The following is a 21,315-nucleotide window of genomic DNA, read 5'->3' on the forward strand; positions in this document are numbered from 1 at the left end:
CTTACTGTGATTACATCAACATGGATAGTCAGTATGTCCATGTTTATAGCTGAACACATGTCCGTTGCTTAAACTTGATGTTCTTGCCATCTTTGTGGCATATGGCATAAAGAAATGTATTTTAGGATAAACATATGTTTGGATTATGCAAAACGACAGCATCTAGTAAAACAGAAATAACGACATTCCACTTAATGCTGTAATGGCCTCAGTTAGTTCTGAAGACCTGCAGGAAAAAGAAACCTCTACCAGGTCTTAATGTCTACTTAATGCAATAAATCCTCTGCAACCTAAACAGTGTTGCAAAATCATATAGTATATAAATACTGACTTCAGGGAAAACACACAGAGCAAGACTCTTCCAACTTCAGTGTTACCAGAGCAATGCCAAGTTGGATGGCATCAGGAACCCAGTTTGTGACTGAGAATTGAGGCTGAATTTAGTGAACGAGACCTATGGGATTCATCTTACTTGGCAATACTTTTTGCATCCTTACCTTCGGTAGGCTCGTCTGCTTCAGCAAATTCCCACAAAGCCAAGAGGCTCATTCCCTTCTGCAGCTAAGTCACAGGGCAAGGATACTCCTGCTGCTTTCTGGTTTTCCCTTTAAGCAAACCCCAGAAGTTTGTATGCTCACTTTAACATCAGCAACACTGCTGACACAGGATGGAAGTTGGAAGCTGATGCCATGTTGGGATGGGTTTTTGTTTTCCTCCAGTTAGCTGTTTTCAAAGTTGAGGATACTTGAAAAAATACCAGAAAGTAAAGCTTGTAGGTAGTAGAATCTTGCATCACACTAAATAATATGGTAAAAGAAAGCAGGCGGTCTTTCAGATGTACAGGCCTCCTTAACGTCTAAAATTAAAGCAGCAGATTTCAAAGGTAAATACAAACCAAGAACAATCGTTCAGTAATTTAACTGGATGTGTATCAGTTAGGCCATCTCTGAAGGAAAAATCAGGTGCTACTGATAAGAGCAGAGGTGACCCAAGGGGATTCTTTAGCATCATCAGAAAGTGCGGGTGTGAAGGGATAGACAAAAAGTGCTCTAATGGTTTGGGAACATGCAGCAAGAACAGTGAGAAGATGGGAGATTATAATCACCCATAAAATCAGTATCTCTATTAAATCTTTTGTTTTAGATACCCACTAGGATTATGAGTTTTATAGTTTTCTTTGGAAAAACATTTTGTAGGTTTGTCTTCAGGATCCATTAGGTCTGAAATACTATAGCTGGTGTAACTGCTTTATGAAAAGTGTATCTGCAAGTTGCTTCATTTATTGGTTGCATGCAGTTTGCTTCTACTGAGTGGTGCTTATTTCCACCTACAGAGTCATCACAAAATCAGCCAGTGCAAAGGACAAAGGATGTTCCGGCCCAGGAAAGGAAAATGCAGAATCCAAAAATGCTCCCCCGCTTAAAATACACCCATGCTAATTTGGGCAGTACAGGAAAAATCAGGCTTTCTGAAGACTGAATGAAGGCCTGTGGTGGAGCAGCACGGGACACAGAGGGAATCGCCTCCCCCGCCCGGTGAGCCGCCCATCACCCGGAGGCGCCGCCAGGCCCTCGCCCGCAGCCGCCCGGCCGTACTGCGCGCAGGGAGCGCCGCGGGGCCAGGCCTGCTGCAGGGCCCTAGGCCGGCCTTCCCGCAGGCCACGCCAGGCGTGAGGGGCGCCCCGAGACCCGTACACGGGCACCGCCGGCGTTACCGGATCCCTCACGCACTCCGGAGGGGCACATCTAACAGTCTCCACAAACGGAGCGCGGCGGGCGGTCAGCCCGCTCCGCGCCCCCGGCAGCGGTGACGGCCGGCCCTATAGCCGGCGGGAGACGCCGATAAGGCCCCCTGCCCCGCCGCAGGCCAGGACGGCGGCGGCCGCCCCAGCCACCCCGGCCCCAGCCCCGGCCGCGCCGCCCCCTCCTCGCGCATGCGCGGCCGCCCGGCCGGTGGCGCGGGCACGTGACCGGGGAGGGGACGGGCGCGCGGCGCTGCGTCTCCGTGGGTCCGGGCCGGCGGCGCAGAGGGTAGGGGGAGGATCCATCATGGCGTCTATGCAGGTGAGGAGCCTGCGGCGGAGCCCGGACAGCGCCGGGACGCGGGGGCGGTGGCCGGGCGGCGGCGGCGGCCCGGAGCCGGGAGGGGCCGTTTCGCGAGCTGTTTCTCCGGGCATGTGCGCGGTGGTGCGCCCCGGCGAGCGGCCGCCGGGGCAGCGGCTGAGGGAGCGGGTTGCGGCCGCGGGTGTAGGGGGATCGGCGGGGCCGGGCAGGGCGGGGGGCGGCGGGCTAGGGCCGGTACGGCGCTGGGCCGGAGCAGCGCCCCGCGGGGGCAGGCGGTGAGGGGCGAGGCCGGGTGCGGGGGGGGGAGGAGGGAGCCGCAAGTGAGGGCGGGCGGGGCGGGATGGCGGGGGGGGGGGAGGAGGTGGGGGGAGGAGGTGGGGGGAGGCACCGGGGGTGGGGGGGGGAGTTGCCTCGGGGAGAGGTTTGGCAGCGGTGCGCCCCCTCCCTCGGGAGGCGAAGGGATCCCTCTCCCCCTCCCCAGGGTTTGAGGGGGCCACTGGCCAACGGTTCCATCTTGCCGGGCGTTTTGGGGTTACGGCGCCCTGATTGTCGGGCTCGGGGGGCTGGGGCAGGCGGGTTTTGTCCCAGGCCGTGTGCCCGTGCTGCCCGTGGGCTCCTCTTTCTTCGGGTAAAATGAGATTGTATGTGGTGTCGGTCCTGTGGCCAGATAACGTCTGGTTTTACTTGGATGGGGTTGCTGTAGGTACAGTGGCATGAAACACCCTGCTGCTTGACAGGTATTTCCAGCTGAATTATTTATTCATACCTTCTCCCAAGGAGTTCTTAAATAGTAGCTGCAGAAATTACTCTGAAAGAATGGATCGCTTTCACTGTGTGCTGCTCGGAGTGGATGGTGATTTATTATGACTGGGGCGGGAGAAAAGATTGCTGGGTTTTGTGGCAGTAGCCCCTGTCTTTCCTTATTTCACCTGCGACTGTTCAGCTTTCCCCCGAATTCTTACAGTTTTCCATTTTGGTTTTAGATCTGGATGATCTAGTGCTTCTGTTCTCTTTCTCAGACTGCTGTTTCTTTTCTTTTCTCTTTCCTGTTTTCATTTTGGTTCAGTATAACTTACATTTTCTTTTACTAATAATGGAACAGCTCAGAGTATGCAGAATGAATTATGTTATTTTAATTGTCCTGATAGTCTGAATTTAGCATAGCTAAAAAGAGTTAAATGTCAAAGCACTGAACTTTGGGGTAAAAATTCTGCTCGTGAAGTCTAGAAGCATAAAAACCCCATGGTGCGTCCGAGTTGTTGAAATGAAATGGGATCGAGAACTCGAACGTACTGTACAGAATGTTCTTCATTTAGCAGTAGCTTAGACAGTCTGATCTGCCTTCTTTTTAACAGCTTTATCTGGCAAATGCATTTTTGTAATGCTCTTCTTTTAACGCTCAGACTTTCACAAGAATAACTGCAAAATAGAGGCAATAGTTTATCAAGTAGTATCTTTTATAAAGCTGTGTGAAAAGTGTTGGGGAGTGACAGCTCTGAAACTTGAAGGAGGCACTCAGTGGGACTTTGTAAAACTGCTGTGTTGCTGTCTGTGGCCTAGTAAATTACCTTCTACAGCTTACCTCACCCTCATTCCTGTTGCTCCCCCTAGTAAAGGGGAAATAGTGATTACAAATTACGTTGTTTAAGATATGTGAATGACAAATGTCGCCCCAAAGTAAGATGTGTGGAGGGTAGCACTCATTTCCTGAAAATACAGCCATGGTGATTGCTTTTTAATGTTATAATTGCTTTCATTTCAGAAATACCAGCTGTATGAATACACTTTTTTTTTTAATGGTTTTCTGTTGTCTTTTGATGAGAGGCTCAAGGCAATTTATGGAGGGTTTTTTTTGTCTGTGTACTGGTAGTTGTATAATGTTCTGATGACCTCTTTCTGAGTTTAGTAAACTCAGAATTTAGTAATGTAGTTTAGCAAATTGGAAATAGAGTTGTCTGGGATATTTTTTTTTAAATAAATAGGAAGCATAAATGGAAAACTAGTAAGTGAACTGTAAAATTAGGAAGTTTCTGAATAGTAGACACCTTCCCTGCTGAACAAGACTTCACGGCTCTGAATTCTTCTATTAATTAACATTTAAATCTCCAGTGCAAAAAACATTTCACAAAGAAAGCCGTTGTATATAATTTTAAGTATTTTTTTGGTTCAGGATCATTTAATTTATTATTATTTGTACTAACATGTAATATGTAAGTTGTCTGACGTAAAGAGGAGACATCCTTTTTTTGATTATGTACAGTGTTTTTAAATACCCAATGTTTAATTGAAATGTTTGTGCAACTCATTGCAGTCTCTGACTATACCAGTCGTTTATCACTGTGGTATTATGACAATTCCTTTTTTTATATTTCTGGTAAGAATGATATATTGGTATGTTAAATAAGTTTTAGTTACTTCTTAAACTGCTGTAAATTCAGACAGCAATATATGATGCCCTGGGTTAATTACATCTTATTTTTACAGATCCACTGAAATGTCTCTGATTAACTTAAAGCTAGAGTTATCTCATCAGCTTGTTCTAAGTCAATCTACAAGGAAAGTTTTGGAACCGTAAGAAGTCACCTCATTTTACCGGTGGTACTGAACATGAAGGGCTGCTGTGGTTGAGTTGATGCATAGTAACTTGTAAAACTTGAGAGTTTGAGCTTCTATGTGTCTCATTTAAATTCATTGCGATCATTGTCTGTGTGGACATTCTTTAATGGTAGTTTTCTGTAACACTTTTTTTCTGGAATAATAGAACCAATGTTGATGAGACTCTTATGTTTTTGTTTTCTATCCACAGTGTTGTCCACAGTGTTGGCTAATTTGCCACTACTGGACTGGTTTAAACCTGGTTTGCATAACTTTAAGCAAATCATAATTTTTTTCTTAAACAAAGCCTCCAAACAAACCTTGACGGAAAAGCATCTGTTTTCAAGATTTTTTTTCCCAGAAAGGGCTCAAGTTTGTGCAACTTTTTCCTGAAAAAAAACCCAGAAATATTCTGAAAAGTAGAAAGTAGTTTAGAACAAGTGAATAGAATGGATTAGCTTCAGAATATTTGGTATAGCATCTTTAGTAATCTGAAGTAGTAAAGCTACAGATAACAAATATATGGCAAAAGCTGAAGAAATAAGCAGTAAATACTTTTTCTCAGGACAGCTGGAAACACAGAACTTTCATTAAGAATAGAAGAGGAGGTAGAAAATAGAACCAAGGAAGTTCAGTTGAAAATGTACAGAAAATACATAATTGTTGTACAAAGTGTTAGACGATTAAGACCTTTCTCTCAACTCACAGATACTTTTTCCCTCTTCAACTTGAAAGATTGACTTTATCCATAATACTGACATTTTAATTACTGTTGTTTCACCTTTCCCCTCCTTTCAGTTTTAATACCAGGTTACTTCAAACCCTGTACTATGATTGGACATATTTAAACAGCTTTCACAAACACAGCTATGGGCACAGTTTCAGGTTTGCATTTTATCACCAAAGTAACCTCTCATCTTTTCTTTAAAGTTGGGCACATGAGATTTGTACATGTGGATATATTTAAATCTGATTAAATACCGAACTAGTGTAATTAATGACACAAACAGCTTTAGTAAAGAGTGTAGAATGTTAACCTTCATCATGCGTTTGTGTTATCAGGATTTTTTTTTTTTGCCCTTGAAAACTGCCTGTTGGTGGGCCGCCATCAAATTACATGCAGACATCAAAATAAAGTGCTGCTTGAAAGGTCTTGTTCCAGCAATAGATTTTCTTCAAAATGTATGTCTAAACAGGCTTTTAATAAAATAATTGTGCTAGGTGAAAATGCAGAATTCATGCTACAGTTTGAGGTCACAAGCCCCAAACCAATATCAATACAAAAGGTTTCCACAAGTTTCACCTTAATGTTTTCACCCAGTGGGGTAGAGAATGGGGAGAATGTGTACAGGCCACTGAAATCTCAAAAAAAAAAAAAAAGACACATGCTTTAGGTTAAACTTTCTTGGTTCTGTTCTTTACCTGCTTGTCTTGTCTTAGTGGAAGTCTGTGTTCTCAGCTGTTCTTAGAACAATTTCTTATTGCTTAATCTTTCTTCAATATTGGCAGCATTTTTATTTAATAATTTGGAAATAACTTTGACAGCTTTGTCCTGGAAAAAGTTCTAAACTGTTTCTAATACATCTTCCAAAAAATCCCCAACAGACCCAACCTTAAGTGAGGAAAGCTTTCAATCAACTGAAACTTCAGTGGTGGTGCACATGTGTTCTGTACTGTTAAACATCATAGTATGGGATGCTGTTTGTGTTGTTTCAAATATTTTAAAAACAAAAACAAAATTAGTGGTTACTGTAACTATATAACCAGTTCTGGGATAAAAACACAATTAAATTATTGGTCGTTAGTAACAACTTGAAGTATTTAGAGATGCCATTGGTGAAACCCTGTTGAAGATAAAAATTTCCATAATTTTTTAAACAGAAAAACTGCAAGTACAATAATGGAGACCAGAATGAGTGGAGAACAAAAAGCATTTCTCTTGTCCAGTAAAAGGTTGTTGTCTTTTATGTAACCTTCAGTTATCAGTGTGTACTGATATGTGGTATATTAGCTTTGGCATATAGCCATGCTACAGTAAAATAAGATAAATGTAAAATTATATTTTAGTTATTTTAACAGAGTGAGTTAGTTTAATTTTTATAATCTCTTAAAGTGAGTTGAATATCAAGTGGAGTTTAAAATTTGTAGTCTTTAAGTAAAACAGAAGTTATGGCTTTAGGCCCTGAGAGTTTCATTTGCTTGTTTTTGTATCTGCCTGCATAAATAGTGTTTTGGGAGACAATTTGCCTCATTTTTTGAGCTAGAATAAAAGAATTCACTTCCGGAAAAGAAAGCAGTAGTACACAAGTTTACTGAAACCAGTGTCCCTGGTCAGCAGACCTTTCTTCCAAATAGACCAACTATATAGCTAAAATATAGAAAACAATGAATGCTTTCAACCTGTCACATTGAACACTGATATCTCATTAATATGTGTATGATTTAAATCAGGAAAATAAAAGCAGGCAGGCATTTATTGTAAAGAATAGTTATTCCGGTTGATTGTAAATATTTTTGGTCAGTGTTTGATAGTGTCTTGCACTTCCTTTTAGGCTTAGCTATTCAAGCTCTCAGAAGGGGAAAAGAGAAAACAATATGTTTGCAAAAGCCAGGGAATGTTGTCTTATTAAGCTGCTCCCTTGGAAAGCTTGGTGAGTTTGTAATTAATAAGCTAAAGCAGCTTAGCTCAAACAATGTGTGAAACTTACGTGATCAAGCACTTTAATTGTTTGCTTAAATTCTACCAAGCTAAGACTTGCAGACTAAAGGATCCTCACTATATATTTACAGATACAGGCTGTACTTATGAATACTCCCAGAGATTGTGATTAAATTACCTCTACTAATATGAAAGAGAGAAGGTGCAACTTCCATTGAGTTTACCCATAGTTATGGCTGTGTTCAGTGAATGCAAATGTGTTTGGTATAATGATGCTGTCTCTTAAGCAGCCTTGGTTTACAAACAAGGGATGAACTTTCAAGTAGTTCACAGGCTAAAGTTTCCACTGGGGGGTGCAGAGGGGAAGAGTGTGGCAAAGGTCTTTTTCTCAGTACTTGGAGCCAAAAATTTTGTGTATCTTGCATGGTTTTGAAGTAGGGAAGGACTGTGACAGAGCTGTCAGCTGGGGGCTGGGTTTTTGCCTTTTGAAGGGAGAAAGAGACTATATTACCCATTAATTGAAACCTGTTATAACTTCATTTGTTAAAACCAAATGAAAACAAAGTAAATAAGTTAAATGCTTTAAAATAAAAAAAGCCAGTAATCAACCTTTTGTGACAGAATGAAGGTCAGGTAACCTTTCTTCTGCCTGCTTTTGACAGGTGGTGAGGGCTTTCAAGAGATGTTTTGGAATCTGTGCCAGCTTTTGCAGGTTTTTTTTCTTTTTGTTTTCCCTCTGAGGTGACCTTAATCACTGGAATGAAAGACAGGTATCAGTCTGGGGTGGCAGGGGAAGAAGGGAGGGAACCCCATAATTTCTGGGAGCAGTATTAATATGTTAGAAAAGAAAGGACAGAAGTTAATGGTGGTAGAGCAGGAATTACAAGGCACCTTGTTTTGGTAATTAGTGATCTGATTGAGAATACTAGCTTTTCATCCTTTCATACACAGTATTAAAAAATAATTGTTTCTCCTTGGATAATTGCAAAGTTGTTTGTTACCTTTTTTATTCAACTTAGTTAAAAGTACTGCTTGATCAGCCTCAAGAAGAAAATCCTGTATGTGTCAATAAATGATAATAATAGTTTACTAGAGTATAGCAAATATAGGGGCTAAAAGTCTGCTGGAATAAAATGCTTTCTAAAAGTTGATGCTGCTTGTTCACATAGATTTATTTATTTCTTCTTGATTAGAAATTGATAGCCAATAATGAGAAGAGACAAGGCAACTAAATGGAGTAAAGTTTCCTAAGCATAGAAATTCACTCCCCATCGTCTTTAGGGATACAGATTTGATGAATATTTAAATATTTTACAGTTTGTGGCTTCCAACGTTTCCCCCCTTTTCTTCCAAAGGCTTTTTGTCAGAATACAGCATTTCATCTTGGTTATCGACCTTTGGAATCTTTTTTTATAAAGATGAGAAATTCCCGGGTAGACATATGATTGCCCTCATTGTGCCAGCCCTTGCTGTTGTCTTAAATCAGTTTCATTAACTGAAGCAGTTCAAATAATGCAAGACTCTTGTTCTTAAAAGATGAAATTATTTGTGTTTTACTTTTTAGTACTGTGTGAGGCTTGTACTGGGTGTTGGTACATTTGAAGACACAGTTTGTAAAGCATATGACTAGCTGTTAGTTTCATTTTATTCTTTATTAGTGAATTTCACTTAATTTGCTTTAAAATGACAGATTCATTGTAAAAAAAAAATGATTCCCTGGCAAAAAGCTTTTCAGACTGGAGTACAGTGTGTTGTGTGTGTAGTTATTGATTTAACTTTAATTATACTGTAGTTCTGATTTCAGGTTGAATTTGTCTCTTAGTAAATTTTAGTCAAGCATATTATTCTCTTCAGAAGAGGACTGTGTTGCTTTGATCTTTCAATCAAATATTTTAGAATATTTTGGAGCATGTGTAGGTAATACTCTGTTACCGAACTGGGAAATCAACAATCCTTCCTCCCACCCCCCGAATCCATCACCTAATATATTTTTGAATGCTCAGAAGAAGAAAAAAATTAGTGGTGGAAACTTATTCGTAAGTAGCTCATTAAAAGATTCATACATTGTCTTTTGGTTCGTTTAAAAAGAGAGAAATGTACAAAATGCCTGACATTTAGAACTTGAAGTATGGCTTGGTCTGGGAAAACAACATTAGAACTGGGTTGCCAGATGTTAACATGTTTTATTAGAAATGAGGAGGAGGAGACTAATCTGCTTCTGCGTTCTCAGTACAGATTGAAAACCTGATATTCAGCCAAAAATAGACACAACTGAAAACCAATTTTTCAAATTCAAATCCTGGTATTATTTTTTATAGACAGGGTATTTTGTGAGGCTGTTTTGTTATGTGTCCTGCTGAAGCCTTAATTGGGCACATCCAGACAATGATCTTTCTTTCCTCCTCTGGGCCATGATTAAAACTTACCAGGAGAACTTCAATTAGGAGAAATTCATGCAGGACTCTGATAATCAAGTGTCTGGATGGTTTGTGAGTTTGGTAGTCTGGGCCAAATGTTTTCAGCTGAATTAAGGAATATACTCTGCAGGGGCTTTCTTGAATGGCATGATTGATTAGGAAACAAAGGATTTTTTTGATTTATAGGAACCGTCATATTTTCTTTAGCTTCCTTAAGTATCAAGATGGACTGTAGCAGGTAATTTTTTCTTAAATTTCACAATTTTTAATCTTTACCTTGTTTCTTTTGCCTTTGAGAGTTTTTGGTATTTAAAGTTAGGTTTCTAATTGGAGAGTAACATGCAATCAGTTCCAGCAATACTTAACAGTGTTAAAAATGCAGGGTGTGTGTGTGTTGGTTTTTTGGGGTGTGGTATGGGTTTTCTTTTTTCTGTAGAGGCGTTTTGTTTGAAAAGTAGGGCTATCTACCCAGTGTTTAGAATGTCATATTCTGGATTTGAGATACTTTTCTGTAAGAAATGTGTGAATGGAAGAATCAAAATAATGAAAATAGAGTTGTTGCTGATCTTACTCTCTCAGGCTAGTAAGTTGCACTAGCAGAGTAGCAACAGCTTTGCTTATGAATCAACATGGTGGTGGTGTAACAACACGGTTGTTGCAGCCTGTTAACAGCTCTTCCTGTTCTGGTAGGGGGTTACTGCTTTGCATTCATTCAGTGAGGGAGAGCTTGAAGAAATCTGTTTCCTGCATGCAAAAGCTTCTTCAAAACAGAAAGGACATTTTTTGTGAAACATTTTATAACTTGAGTAAGGGTGAAGGTGGCAGCCTGTAGCTCTTAAGTAAAATGTAAATTATTTGCTAGGACTCCATCATAGTACTGACAGTGCTTTTGCACTAACAGTTTGCTGGATACATCTAAATCTTTGGGTGTGGAAGAGAATAGTTGGTAGTTACTGAAGAAAAATTGTTAGGTCTCCCTAGGGTGCAGTGGCTTTACCAGCATAAAGTAGAAGAATAGAGCCCCTGAGGGATTGATTTTTAAATTTTAACTGTTTATGAGTTCGTTTCTTTTCCTCTTTGATTTACAAGACAAATTCAGATTTGAGTTTATGGTACCTAGGAAGGCTTGACCTTGGAAGGCTACTCCTTTCTTGAATCATTGCAACAAAGAGAGTGGAATTAGAGTGCGTGGAAATAGGTTTCTAACAGTATTCAAGTGAGATGTTCTGGACACCCGTGCTTCCTCATCAGTGAAGTTGCTGTTCTGTCTTTTTGTCATATCCTCATGATACTGCCTAACTGAACATGGCTAGTAGAGTCCCTACCACTCCAGGTGAAAAGGCTTCCATGTGTCACCTTAATTGCCCATCACAGCTTGTTTTAGTGGTAAAAGAAGGTGTGGTGATAGAACTCTTCCTCCAGCAGAAATGAACAGAAGCTGTTTGCCCGTTTCCCACTTTTTGCTCTACTGGTAGGTTTCTGCTCTGCAGGTAGAGAAAAATTGCTTTTCTCCCAGCTGTTTTCTACCATACTCCTATCACTGCCCTCGATATATCCTGTCTTGTACTGAGTCTTCATTTGGTTTAATCAGCTCAGTTTTTCTCTCCCTTCCTTTCTCTCAAAAAGAGGAAAGTCTCTAAAATAGACTTTCAAGTCTGTCTTAAAGGTTGTTCATAGGTATAGTGTTTGTCTAAGCTTATCATTTAGTTTACCCATTTAAGACACTGCACATTTCATACAGCATTCCTTGAAACACCAAAAAGTGGAATATTCAAGAACTGCAAAGATAAAGCAGTTGAATATATACATTGATCTTTCTTCAATTTTATTTTGTATCATTCACCTTTATAAAGTTTATATTTTTGGCTCCAAGGAGATAATAAGCCAGGAGTATGGGCACACAGTTGAACTTGATTGGATTATGGTGTTAATATTTTACTGCTAATCAACAAAGCCAGTGCAGCACTGTATGTATTCTTTGTCCACTCCAGTCATGAAGTATCATACATTAAACAATATTTGTTGGCTATCTTAGTTGCTCTCAGCTGTAGGTACATAATTTGTACTTGGTAGTGACCCATATAACTAAGGGTGCCTTGCTTTTTCACTGTACACATGTTTTTGTTCGCACATAGCTTTGTTTAACTCTCTAGGCTCCTGTTTTCCAATGGAGGGGCAAAGCTGTTCTAAGAATTCTGTCAATGGGCTTAGAAGTGGAAAGAGACACCTGATACTGTGATACCTCTCTCAATGCCTTTAAAAAAAAAAGCGATTTTCGCATACCTACAAGAGCTAGATAGTTTTTCATGGTAGAAGAGGAAAATACCTTTGACTGCATGGTTGCATTGTCAGGGATTGTGGTTCAAGTCTGTCTACCTGTCTGTCCATGCGTATAATCCTTGTTTGTGGTAGAATCAGAAAAAAGATCCCTGGTTTTGGGAAATGTGATCATGATGCCATCATGCATGCTTTAGGAATATAGGATATTGCCTTTTGATGTAGCTGACAGGGTCACAGGGATCAGTGAAATAATTTTCTGTCTGTTAATAAGCATTCATGTGATACAGAATGTCTAGCGTAATGGTGCACAGTAACCAAACTATCTGATTCTAGAAGATGCATTCTGAAATACTCATGTTATCAACTTTCAAACCTCTTCCTGTCCTAAGTTGCTACCCTCTCCCCCTTTTCACGTATTGCATCTTTATATGCTTCTGCTCTACCTTCTGCTTCTTTTTATGATTCACCAGGAATCAACACAAGTGAGAATTCAGCTGTGGCATTTGAGATATTGCTGCACCAGTTCCAGAGGTGGCCAAGTAAGATGTGTGCCAGTTTGGAGGAAGAAGAATGTATTTTTGCTTAGCAAAGGTGCTAGAAGCTATTGGCTTCAGAGATATATTTAACTTGAACTATGACAGACAGTGAGCGCGGTCTATCAGGACTGAAATGATACAGGTGCTTGCAAGCTGTCTGGGGAGCCGGCAGGAATTTTACTCCACTGATGCCAGTTAATTTTGTGTTCTTCGCTTCACATGCTTTGAGTCTTATGGGCTTGACACTTTGGAAAAATCTGTGGAGGATAAATGAAGGGGTTGCACAAATCCTATTTGACAGAATTAGCAACAGAATACAAGCCACTGCTATGTCAGTTATGTCTCAACTGCTTGAATAAACTTTCTTTTGGAACTGATGTTTGGATCAGTGTTGTGCGTTTTGATTTCATCCTTGAATCATCCTTCCCTGTAGAGGTAGGTGAATTAAGTAATCTTCATTACAAAGACTTCCACCTTTTTGGAAATATTTGTATAAACCACTGGTTGTGTCACTACTCTGCCTTTTGCAGCTGTTTATTCCTTTATTTGAAGGACTATGGTGTTAGCCAGCCTCGGTTTTCTGATCTTGCTACTCTGCTGTTCTGTTTCCCTCTAGATAGTGAATGTTTTTTAGTATTGTGATACTTTTTGATTTTGGTTTATTTGGAACTTGTATTAAAAGAATATTTAAGCATAAACTCCTCTCTCAAAAATAAGGAAAAGATTAAATTAAGATTGCCTGTGCATTCTTCATTCTCCCTTTATTTAACTCCGTGATTGCAGTCCGTGACAAGCAAGAAAGGAGTTCCTGTATGAAATCTTAAGATGGACTAGCAGAAACATTGGAAAGATGGTCTTGTGATATGAAAGAACAGTACATCAAGCACAGATCCCAACTGAGGAAGTTGGTGACAGTGAGGATGTCTGGAGGTTCCTGGTGATACTTTGTGTAGAATTCTCACCTTCCAGAGCATATCAATGTATAGAAAATATCTCTCTGGAAGTTACTGTGGGAGTGAGTAGCTACACTAGCTTGTGTTTTGACTTAAAGGAGCTGGTTGAGAGGCTGAAAGCAACTTGAATATGTGATCAAAAAAAAAGGTATTCCTGATCCATAGTAAGAAAAAAAGCAGAAGTAATAATGATACTGACTTTAGATATGCATGTCTTAACATAGCTGGAGATCTGTAAATAAAGAGGGACTCCTTATAATCAAGAGTGTTGAAGGGCTACAGGTTTCTAGAAGAAAATACTAAATTACAGTGACAAGCTGTCTCAATGTGGAAAAAATATAGGAATAATAGTAAAAGCAGTATGGCTACATGAGAAGCTATTTAGTGACTTGGAAGATTGAAAAGGCTTTGTACAGAACAGTGAAAATAAGTAATTACTGCTAAAGCTCAATATGAAAGGAAGGGACGAGCATGTAAGAGTGAAATCTGTCCATGGTTCATTGTTTTAAATCAGCAGATCCAAAAAGTATTAAAAAAAGTTTTTGTAAAATACTAGAAAGATGAAGAAAGGTATGAGCCTGTGAATAGAAAAGGGAAGTACAGGTGACACGGATACTTAATAAATCAGACCAAACAAAAGGACAGATTCAATACCTTTTAGGCATTGGATATTATGTCAGTCACTAGGATTCAACTGGGGGGTTGGTTTGGGGTATATTTAACTGTTTAAACAACTGAATCTGAGGTTTTTGACAATTACTTTGAGTGAGTTTTCAGATTATAAATGCTGTTTTTTAATTCTGCTGTCATGTGGAAGGGTGGCTTCTGGAAATCAGTGAACCGAATAGTCTCTGATACCTATAGGATATAATAGGCAACTTGTGAGTACCTAGATAAAAAGTAGGCAAAATGAGTTTCAGAAGAATCACATTGAACTAACGATTTCCTCCCTTTACTGCGTGGTAACTATTGTGAAAGTGGAGCAGTAGCTGTATTCTGACTGCAAATATTTTTGTCTTGCGTTAGTGTGACATGTGAATAAACTCACAAGAAAAATGTGTTAAAATCATTATTAAATCATTTTGCATATATCTATATAAATAAATCATTAAAATAGAAATTGATGGAGTTTTTTTCCTTATTAACTGCAAAGACCACTTCTCAAGGTATCACAGCTGTAGTTTGGTTGTAGTAAAATCACTCTTGTTTCAGCTGGGTGTCTAAGAGTGGGTGTTTTCTGTCCAGCTGAGTGGACTACTAAAGGGTATTTCGAGGGCCGTCTGCACTGGCTTAAAAGAACGAAGTGTTCAGTTGAGTAAAGACTGAGGAAGAAGTAAGTTCAAATAGGTAAAAGAATTCACTTCTGTATCCATGAAGACCAAGAGAAGTAATTTGACATAATTTATTCAATCACCTAGACCTCTTACTGTGAAGAAAATTCTTCTAATTATAAAAGCAAGAGATAGGGTGATGTGGAAAATGTTAAAGATTTTTAACTACAAGGATATTTTAAGAATCTTTAATCCATCCTTCTGTTAGAAAGATGGAGAGGTGACTTCCCTGAGGTATCTTCAAGTGTTAAATTTCTCAGATTCTACAAATAAGAGACAGTTAAAATTGTCTGAAAAGTGTTAATCCATTATACTTTTTCCGGCTATGTATGTTGCTGCTAATTCTTAAGAATTTTGTGCCTCAAAAAGTTTTCTGTATTCATGGCTGTCAAATACAAGGAAGGCTTTTTTTCCCCTCTGAAATTGTTCCTTTTTAAAAGCTTAATTTCAGAAACTTGCAGTTGCAGTGTGCCTTTTGTATGTGATGTGTGGGCTTGGTATATCAGTCATGGTTTTTTAAAAAGCGCATAACTGAATTATCTCGAAGCTAAGAGTACATGTTTCTGGATTTGTGCATGATGTTACAGTAGTCTTTAGACAGCGTTACCCTGAGAAAATCAGTGTTCTTTGTAACCTCTTTGGTTAGTTAGTGCAAATATTGCTAAACACCAGAGAGGAATTAATTTCAAGTTGTTGCATTTAAACCTCAGATGTTTTCTGGGTTACTGTGGTAACCAGGAGCTCAATTTCCTAATTAAACTGTGTGAGTCTGGCCTTCAAGGGCTTAATTTAAGAATTATTTTTTTTAAAAAAAACTAGATCTGGCTTGTGATAATCCAGTTTTGTTTATTAATGAAACACAACATGAGACAAATTATTTTAAGTTGTGGTAAGGGAGAGAGGAAGAAAAAATAGTCCTTCATAATATCTGTAGAGTTTATTTTCCAAATTTTCTGAATACGCTTAGCTGCATATTGGGCTGTGCATGCATATAGCCAGCAGCCCAACGGGAGTGCTCCTTCCCCTCTGACACTTGAGACCACATCTGGAGTAGTTTCTTTAGGGAGCCCCAGTACAAGGCAGACATTGATGTACTGGAGTGAGTCCAGCAGATGGCCACCAAGATGGTTAGTGGCTGAACTACATGATGTACACAGAGATGACTGGATTTCTTCGCCTTTAAGAAGGCAAAGAGAGGGTCTTTCTGATGCCTACAACAACCTAATGGGGGGGTGTTGGGGGAAATGGAGCCACAGTGGGAAGACAAGGGGCAAAACACAAATTGGAACATGAGATACTCCAATAATATATAAAAGAAATATTTTATACCATGAGGGGAGTCAAACATTGGAATGTACTGACCAGAGGCGTTGATTAAAAGACAATTTTCTAAATATTAGTTAGCCCCCCTCGTAAAACATTGTTTCAGTATTTGAATGAATTCTGGATGGTAGGCCATGATGCCCTCTACCATTTTGTTACAGTTGTTATAGATTACTCTCGACCTTCTTCTGGAAAACGTCTATAGGCAGCTGTTTGTTAGTCTGTACAGAAATGAATTGATGCTTGATAGAAGAAATGAAATTTTGAAAGTGTCTGTGAAATCCTATTAAAGATACCCAACTATGTTCATCAGATAAGGTGTGGTTAATTTGTATGGCATAGTTGATGGAACAGTAGTACGTTGTAAAAGAGAGAGTATTATTTTATTATTCCAGTTGGGGAAAAAAAACAAATAAGGGCTTATATTCTCACAAGCATCACATATTAAATGTGTATTAGTTGGTCCAGTAGAAGTAATTCTGTGTAGAGTTTGCCTTGCTTCTGTCTGTAGTGGCGAGAGTAGTAATACTTAGGAATTCTTTAAAAGCATTTGTTTCTCCTTGAGCTGTCTAATGCTTTTAGAGTTCTTGTCACTGTGAGGACTGGAGAAATCTAGGAATTTGTTATAAAATGGTATTTTTGTCATTTAATTTCAAGGGAAGTTATCCAAGATAAGTCAGTATAGCTGGGGAGAATAAAATTGAAAAGCTTCTGTGCCAGCTCAAATAGCAGTTGTTGGTCTTCTGTTGTGATTGCCTGCAATTCTGAGGCAAGATCCTCTTCATTTGGTGTGTGTGGGTGTTGAGGGTTTTTGTCTTTTTTTTTTTTTCTTTCTCTTTTTTTTTTCCTTGGCCTCACCCTTCAGGGAAGCAATATTGAGATACATGAAATCCATCAGGGCATAGTATAATGGAGAACACAGGTAATACTTCAGATAGGCAAAGGGTGAGAGTGGTTACAGTAGGGCTGAAAGGAGTAACACCTTTTGCTGATACTGGGTTCTCCTTGGGACATTGCTCTGAATGAAGAACAAGTCTAGAAGAGCTGTGGGTTCCTTGACCTCTGCATCCCCTCCCAACCTTTCCAGTGTGGAGCTGTGCCCAGGAACTTACTCTTAATCAGAATTGCTCTGTAGCTCTCTATGCGTAATAGGTGATCACAGTCAGATTTTCTTTGTGGATTCCCTTATTTCAAAATGATAAATCTATTTGCTAAAGCTTGTTTTCATTTCATTACAACGCTAGCAATGTTACAGGCTTGCTTTTCTAGCTTACTGACTTTCTTTGGCTAAATAGTCAGATAACATCCATTTTCTACTCAACGTGCTCTTTTCAGCTTTATATGGGAATGACATAGGGGTTTTTTATTGATATTCTCATGGAGAGCTGCAAATACAGGTCAGACTGAACTTATGTTGATACTTGTTTCCAAGTTAGCCAGTTCAAACAATAATTTCTTTTTGGTCTTCAAAAATATGATTTTGTTTACTGTCTACTTTTGACCCAAAGTGTAGATAGTATCTCGTGTTATTTCTCTGGGATGCATTTTTGGATCTCAGTGTATTTTGTATTGCAACTGATGAAAAGCAATGCATTGCCTGTATGTATTTTTTATATTTATTGAACAGGCCCCCATGTGTCAGCAAATGTTTTAAGATCAGAGGAACTGAGCACTTCAGTGGTACTCTGCTGCTCAAGTACATAATTTAATTTTTTTTCCCTTTGTATAAACGGTTTTTTAGAACAAACCATTAGTATTTTATGTGAGACCTGAAAAGCTGTGAAGCAGTTGGAGAGAATATTCTTGCACTGGTGAGATGGATAAAAGAGTGACTGAGACTGTTTTAGACTGAGAAGATGGTTGCTGGAGAAAAGGGCTAAAGGTACAAACCTCAAATAAGAGGATAGATTAAATGTTGATAAATGGGATTTTTGGAAGGATGCAGAACAAACAAAATATTTCCTCTTTTCAAATTACTGTGTGTGTTCAGATTAGTGATGCCTTAATGTGGCTGCTTTTCATTTAGTTTTAAAGTGGATTTAGGTTCCTTTTTGCAAAGACAGAGTTGTATAGTTGGTCTGCATGGATCTACAGAATTATCTGCTGTTCTCACATACATTTGTTCTTTACTATTTTTTACCTGTTATTTCCAAGTCTCCTTTTTAAGGGAAGGGATTTGAATTTGCCTTATCACAGAAGGTTTTAATCTTGGAACTTCTTAAATATTTCTCTGTATGACGGTCTATACGACAAGGTGTACACAGGTTGACTACCACTGAGGTTTAATTGATGGTGGTCTTGGGAAGTATCACAAAGAGAATTGACTTCAAAACATCTCTGCCACTCTAATTAAGGATCTGTAAAATGGGTTTGGAACTTTGTTCTTTTGCAGTTTAATTCATAATAGTGGTATTGAACACTGTTGGTGTTTATAATCTGAAATTTTCTTAAACTCTGCAGGAAGCAAAGGATGACCACCAGGAGTCTAATCTGTTTTTCACTGTGTTAGTAGTGTGTGTAGCTTTTTTATGAAAGAGCTAGCATTGTTTTTTTCATTTTGTTTGTACACCAATTATAACAGCCTTTACAATTCTTTTATGACATAACATTTCAATTCAAAACATTTGTTTAATTGCTTGCAAATAAAAGGCTTTTTAAAGTGTGCATCTGGGTTCAAGGTAGATACTTTCAAAATAGAAGTCCAAAGCAAGTTTTCAGAGCTGCTTGATAGAGACAGGAAGTTATTTCAGAATAACTGAAATAATTATGAGCATATGAGGGCCTTTTCTTTAGGAGTTGTGTGTCTGAATTTTTTGTAGTCCTATTTCAATGGTATTAATGAGATACTGAATCTCTTCTGTGTTGACAAATGAATGCTTTATTTTCCCCTGTGGATTTTTTTATGTTCTGCTAAGCAGCAGGAAAGTTGTTTGGAAAATTAGTAAGAAACAGCTAGAAATGCATGATAAACCAACATTTTAAAAAATTGTGTGTTGAATCAAAATTAGATACTAAACCCCCAAATCATATATTTTTATTCCTCCTGAGTGTACGGTAACTTTGACTAGTAGGGTGGTGGAAGTGGACTGGTAGGCAGTAAACCTCAAAATTGTTGGCAGCAAAAAGGAGAGTAAGAAATGAGAAAGTCTTGAAATTATAGTTATCTAGATGGCTTGGAAAGATAAATCATATTGCATAACTGTTTATATGGAGAAAAGACACTCTGAAAGCAGTGCCAATGATGGCATCTTACAGAGGTTGTGTTTCACATGCTCCATAGATTGTTCTGGTGGTAGTTACAGAAGCTGCTGGTTGCAGTTACTCATTTATTCCTGTCAAAATAGGTAGGAATTACCTGAGATACTGGTGTAACACTTCTAAATGCTCTGACTTTGTAGGTTCTAAGGTACAGTTACTATAAAGTTATAAAACAGTTTGTGTTCTGCACATCACATAGTCTTGTTTAGTTTTGTGTTCTGTCCTCTGGTGTGACTTGGAACAAGGCAAAGACTTGCACAGGTGCTAGATAGAAGTGTCTTAAATTATTTAAAGGAGGACGAGTTGTGCTGTTAGAATCTTGGGAGAATTAATTGTAAATCTGATGCTATCAAGGGAATATGAAATGTTCACTGCTAGGTGTAGAGTTCTGATTAACATCTTTGTAATACAACAAAATCCTGAATACCTCTGTGTATTTTGTATACAACAGTTCTTCATTTAGCAGTGTTGCAAATGTGTCTGTTGCATTTTACCAAACAAGTAAGTTTAAGGCCTGTGACTTTTTTTTGCCTGTGACTTTTTGGTTTACTTTCTAGGAGAGGAGTCCTTCCCTCTTTCTCATCTTTCAATTCCAGTTTTCATTTACGTTTTCAAATAAAACTTTCTACCTTTTAATAATTGATGGAATGTATTTTAGTGTGCTTGTTTATTGTTGAACTTCAGTTAATATTTCAAATATTCTATACAATTTCTTTATAGAAACGATTACAAAAAGAGCTGTTGGCATTGCAAAATGATCCACCTCCAGGAATGACTCTAAATGAAAAGAGTGTACAAAATTCAATCACACAGTAAGTATATAGATATATACTGTTACATTTTTGCTTACAAGCTGAATAGCGTAAGTAAGGAGAAATTCTCGGCATGCCACTTCACCACTTAATCCAAGTAATATTCTGATTTTATGTTTTTAGTCTAGGGAGTGAAACATTGTTCTACTTAATGAGCGTATTGTAATAATGTGCTGGACGCTCTCGGGAACCGGATAGTGAATTCATTTAATTTTTATTAGGCATTTAACTGTTTAACAAAATGTCAATTGGTAAAAGCTTCTGCATATTTTAGAATAAAATAATTTAGCAATCTTTCATAGCTACTAACTTCTGAAACCCCTCTAGATTTATTGAAATAGTGGAGTAGCTGATTTAGTTTCTACGTTATTTGCGTTGAGTATATTTCGTAGCTGTTAATTTCCATTACCTTCCTTCTCTGAAGCAAGTAGTGGAAACTTCTTAAAAGAGTAAAGTTACCTAAGTACATTTGTTTGCACTTTCCTCCCTGCTGCACTTTTTTCTGTGATTAGTGAAATGGAAAGAGAAACACGGTTAAATATTCTGTGTTCTGTCCATTGAAATGGACAGTTGTTCCTGGTATTAATTTAGACTTTTTTTTAATTGAAATAAAAATATTTAGACTGTGTTGACTTTTCTTTTAGATAATTTTCTTAGTTTAATTTTAGAGAAAGTTAAAAAAAATCTTAGCAGGTGTAAAAAATTTATAAGAGTATGAATTTCAGACTGTATGTTCTGGACTACATCATTGATTGATGGATCAATTTAAACATATAACAGAGAGCTGACTTTAGTACTGCTTCACATGTACATTTTTGGTGGTGGCACTCAGACCATGTTACATGAGGCTTTTCTGAGCCTTGTATATACTGAGTTAAACACTTCTATTTTTAAATGATGCTTTTTTTGGTGATAGGTCATGCAGATGAATATGACTAAAACACATTGAAATATCACTTTCCAGAATTTAGTACAAATATTAAACTGCTGTACAATTGCTGAATTACAGCTTGTTTCTTGCTTTACTTTGGGTTTTCTTTGGGAAACAAAATACTTAAGTTTTCTGATAAAAGAACTCAATCTAATAT

General features: G+C 38.5%; 1 protein-coding gene across 4 annotated transcripts in view; it reads left to right on the plus strand.

Annotated features, from left to right (window-relative positions):
* The first annotated feature begins 1,933 nt into the window (after nucleotides 1-1,933).
* The window catches only part of UBE2W (ubiquitin conjugating enzyme E2 W), a 32,675-nt gene continuing 13,293 nt past the window's right edge, over nucleotides 1,934-21,315 (plus strand). For 2 of the 4 annotated variants that reach the window (XM_055704723.1, XM_055704724.1), the window contains exons 1-2: nucleotides 1,934-2,063; nucleotides 20,136-20,227. In XM_055704723.1, coding sequence (XP_055560698.1) covers nucleotides 2,049-2,063; nucleotides 20,136-20,227 — 107 coding nt within the window. In that variant the 5' untranslated portion in view covers nucleotides 1,934-2,048. Of the gene's footprint in view, nucleotides 2,064-2,510; nucleotides 2,801-17,908; nucleotides 18,040-20,135; nucleotides 20,228-21,315 lie in introns of those variants that run through there. The other 2 variants (XM_027811186.2, XM_027811187.2) reach the window with 2 other exon arrangements.

The sequence above is a fragment of the Falco cherrug genome, chromosome 3 (assembly GCF_023634085.1).
Source record: "Falco cherrug isolate bFalChe1 chromosome 3, bFalChe1.pri, whole genome shotgun sequence".
Taxonomy (NCBI): Eukaryota; Metazoa; Chordata; class Aves; order Falconiformes; family Falconidae; genus Falco; species Falco cherrug.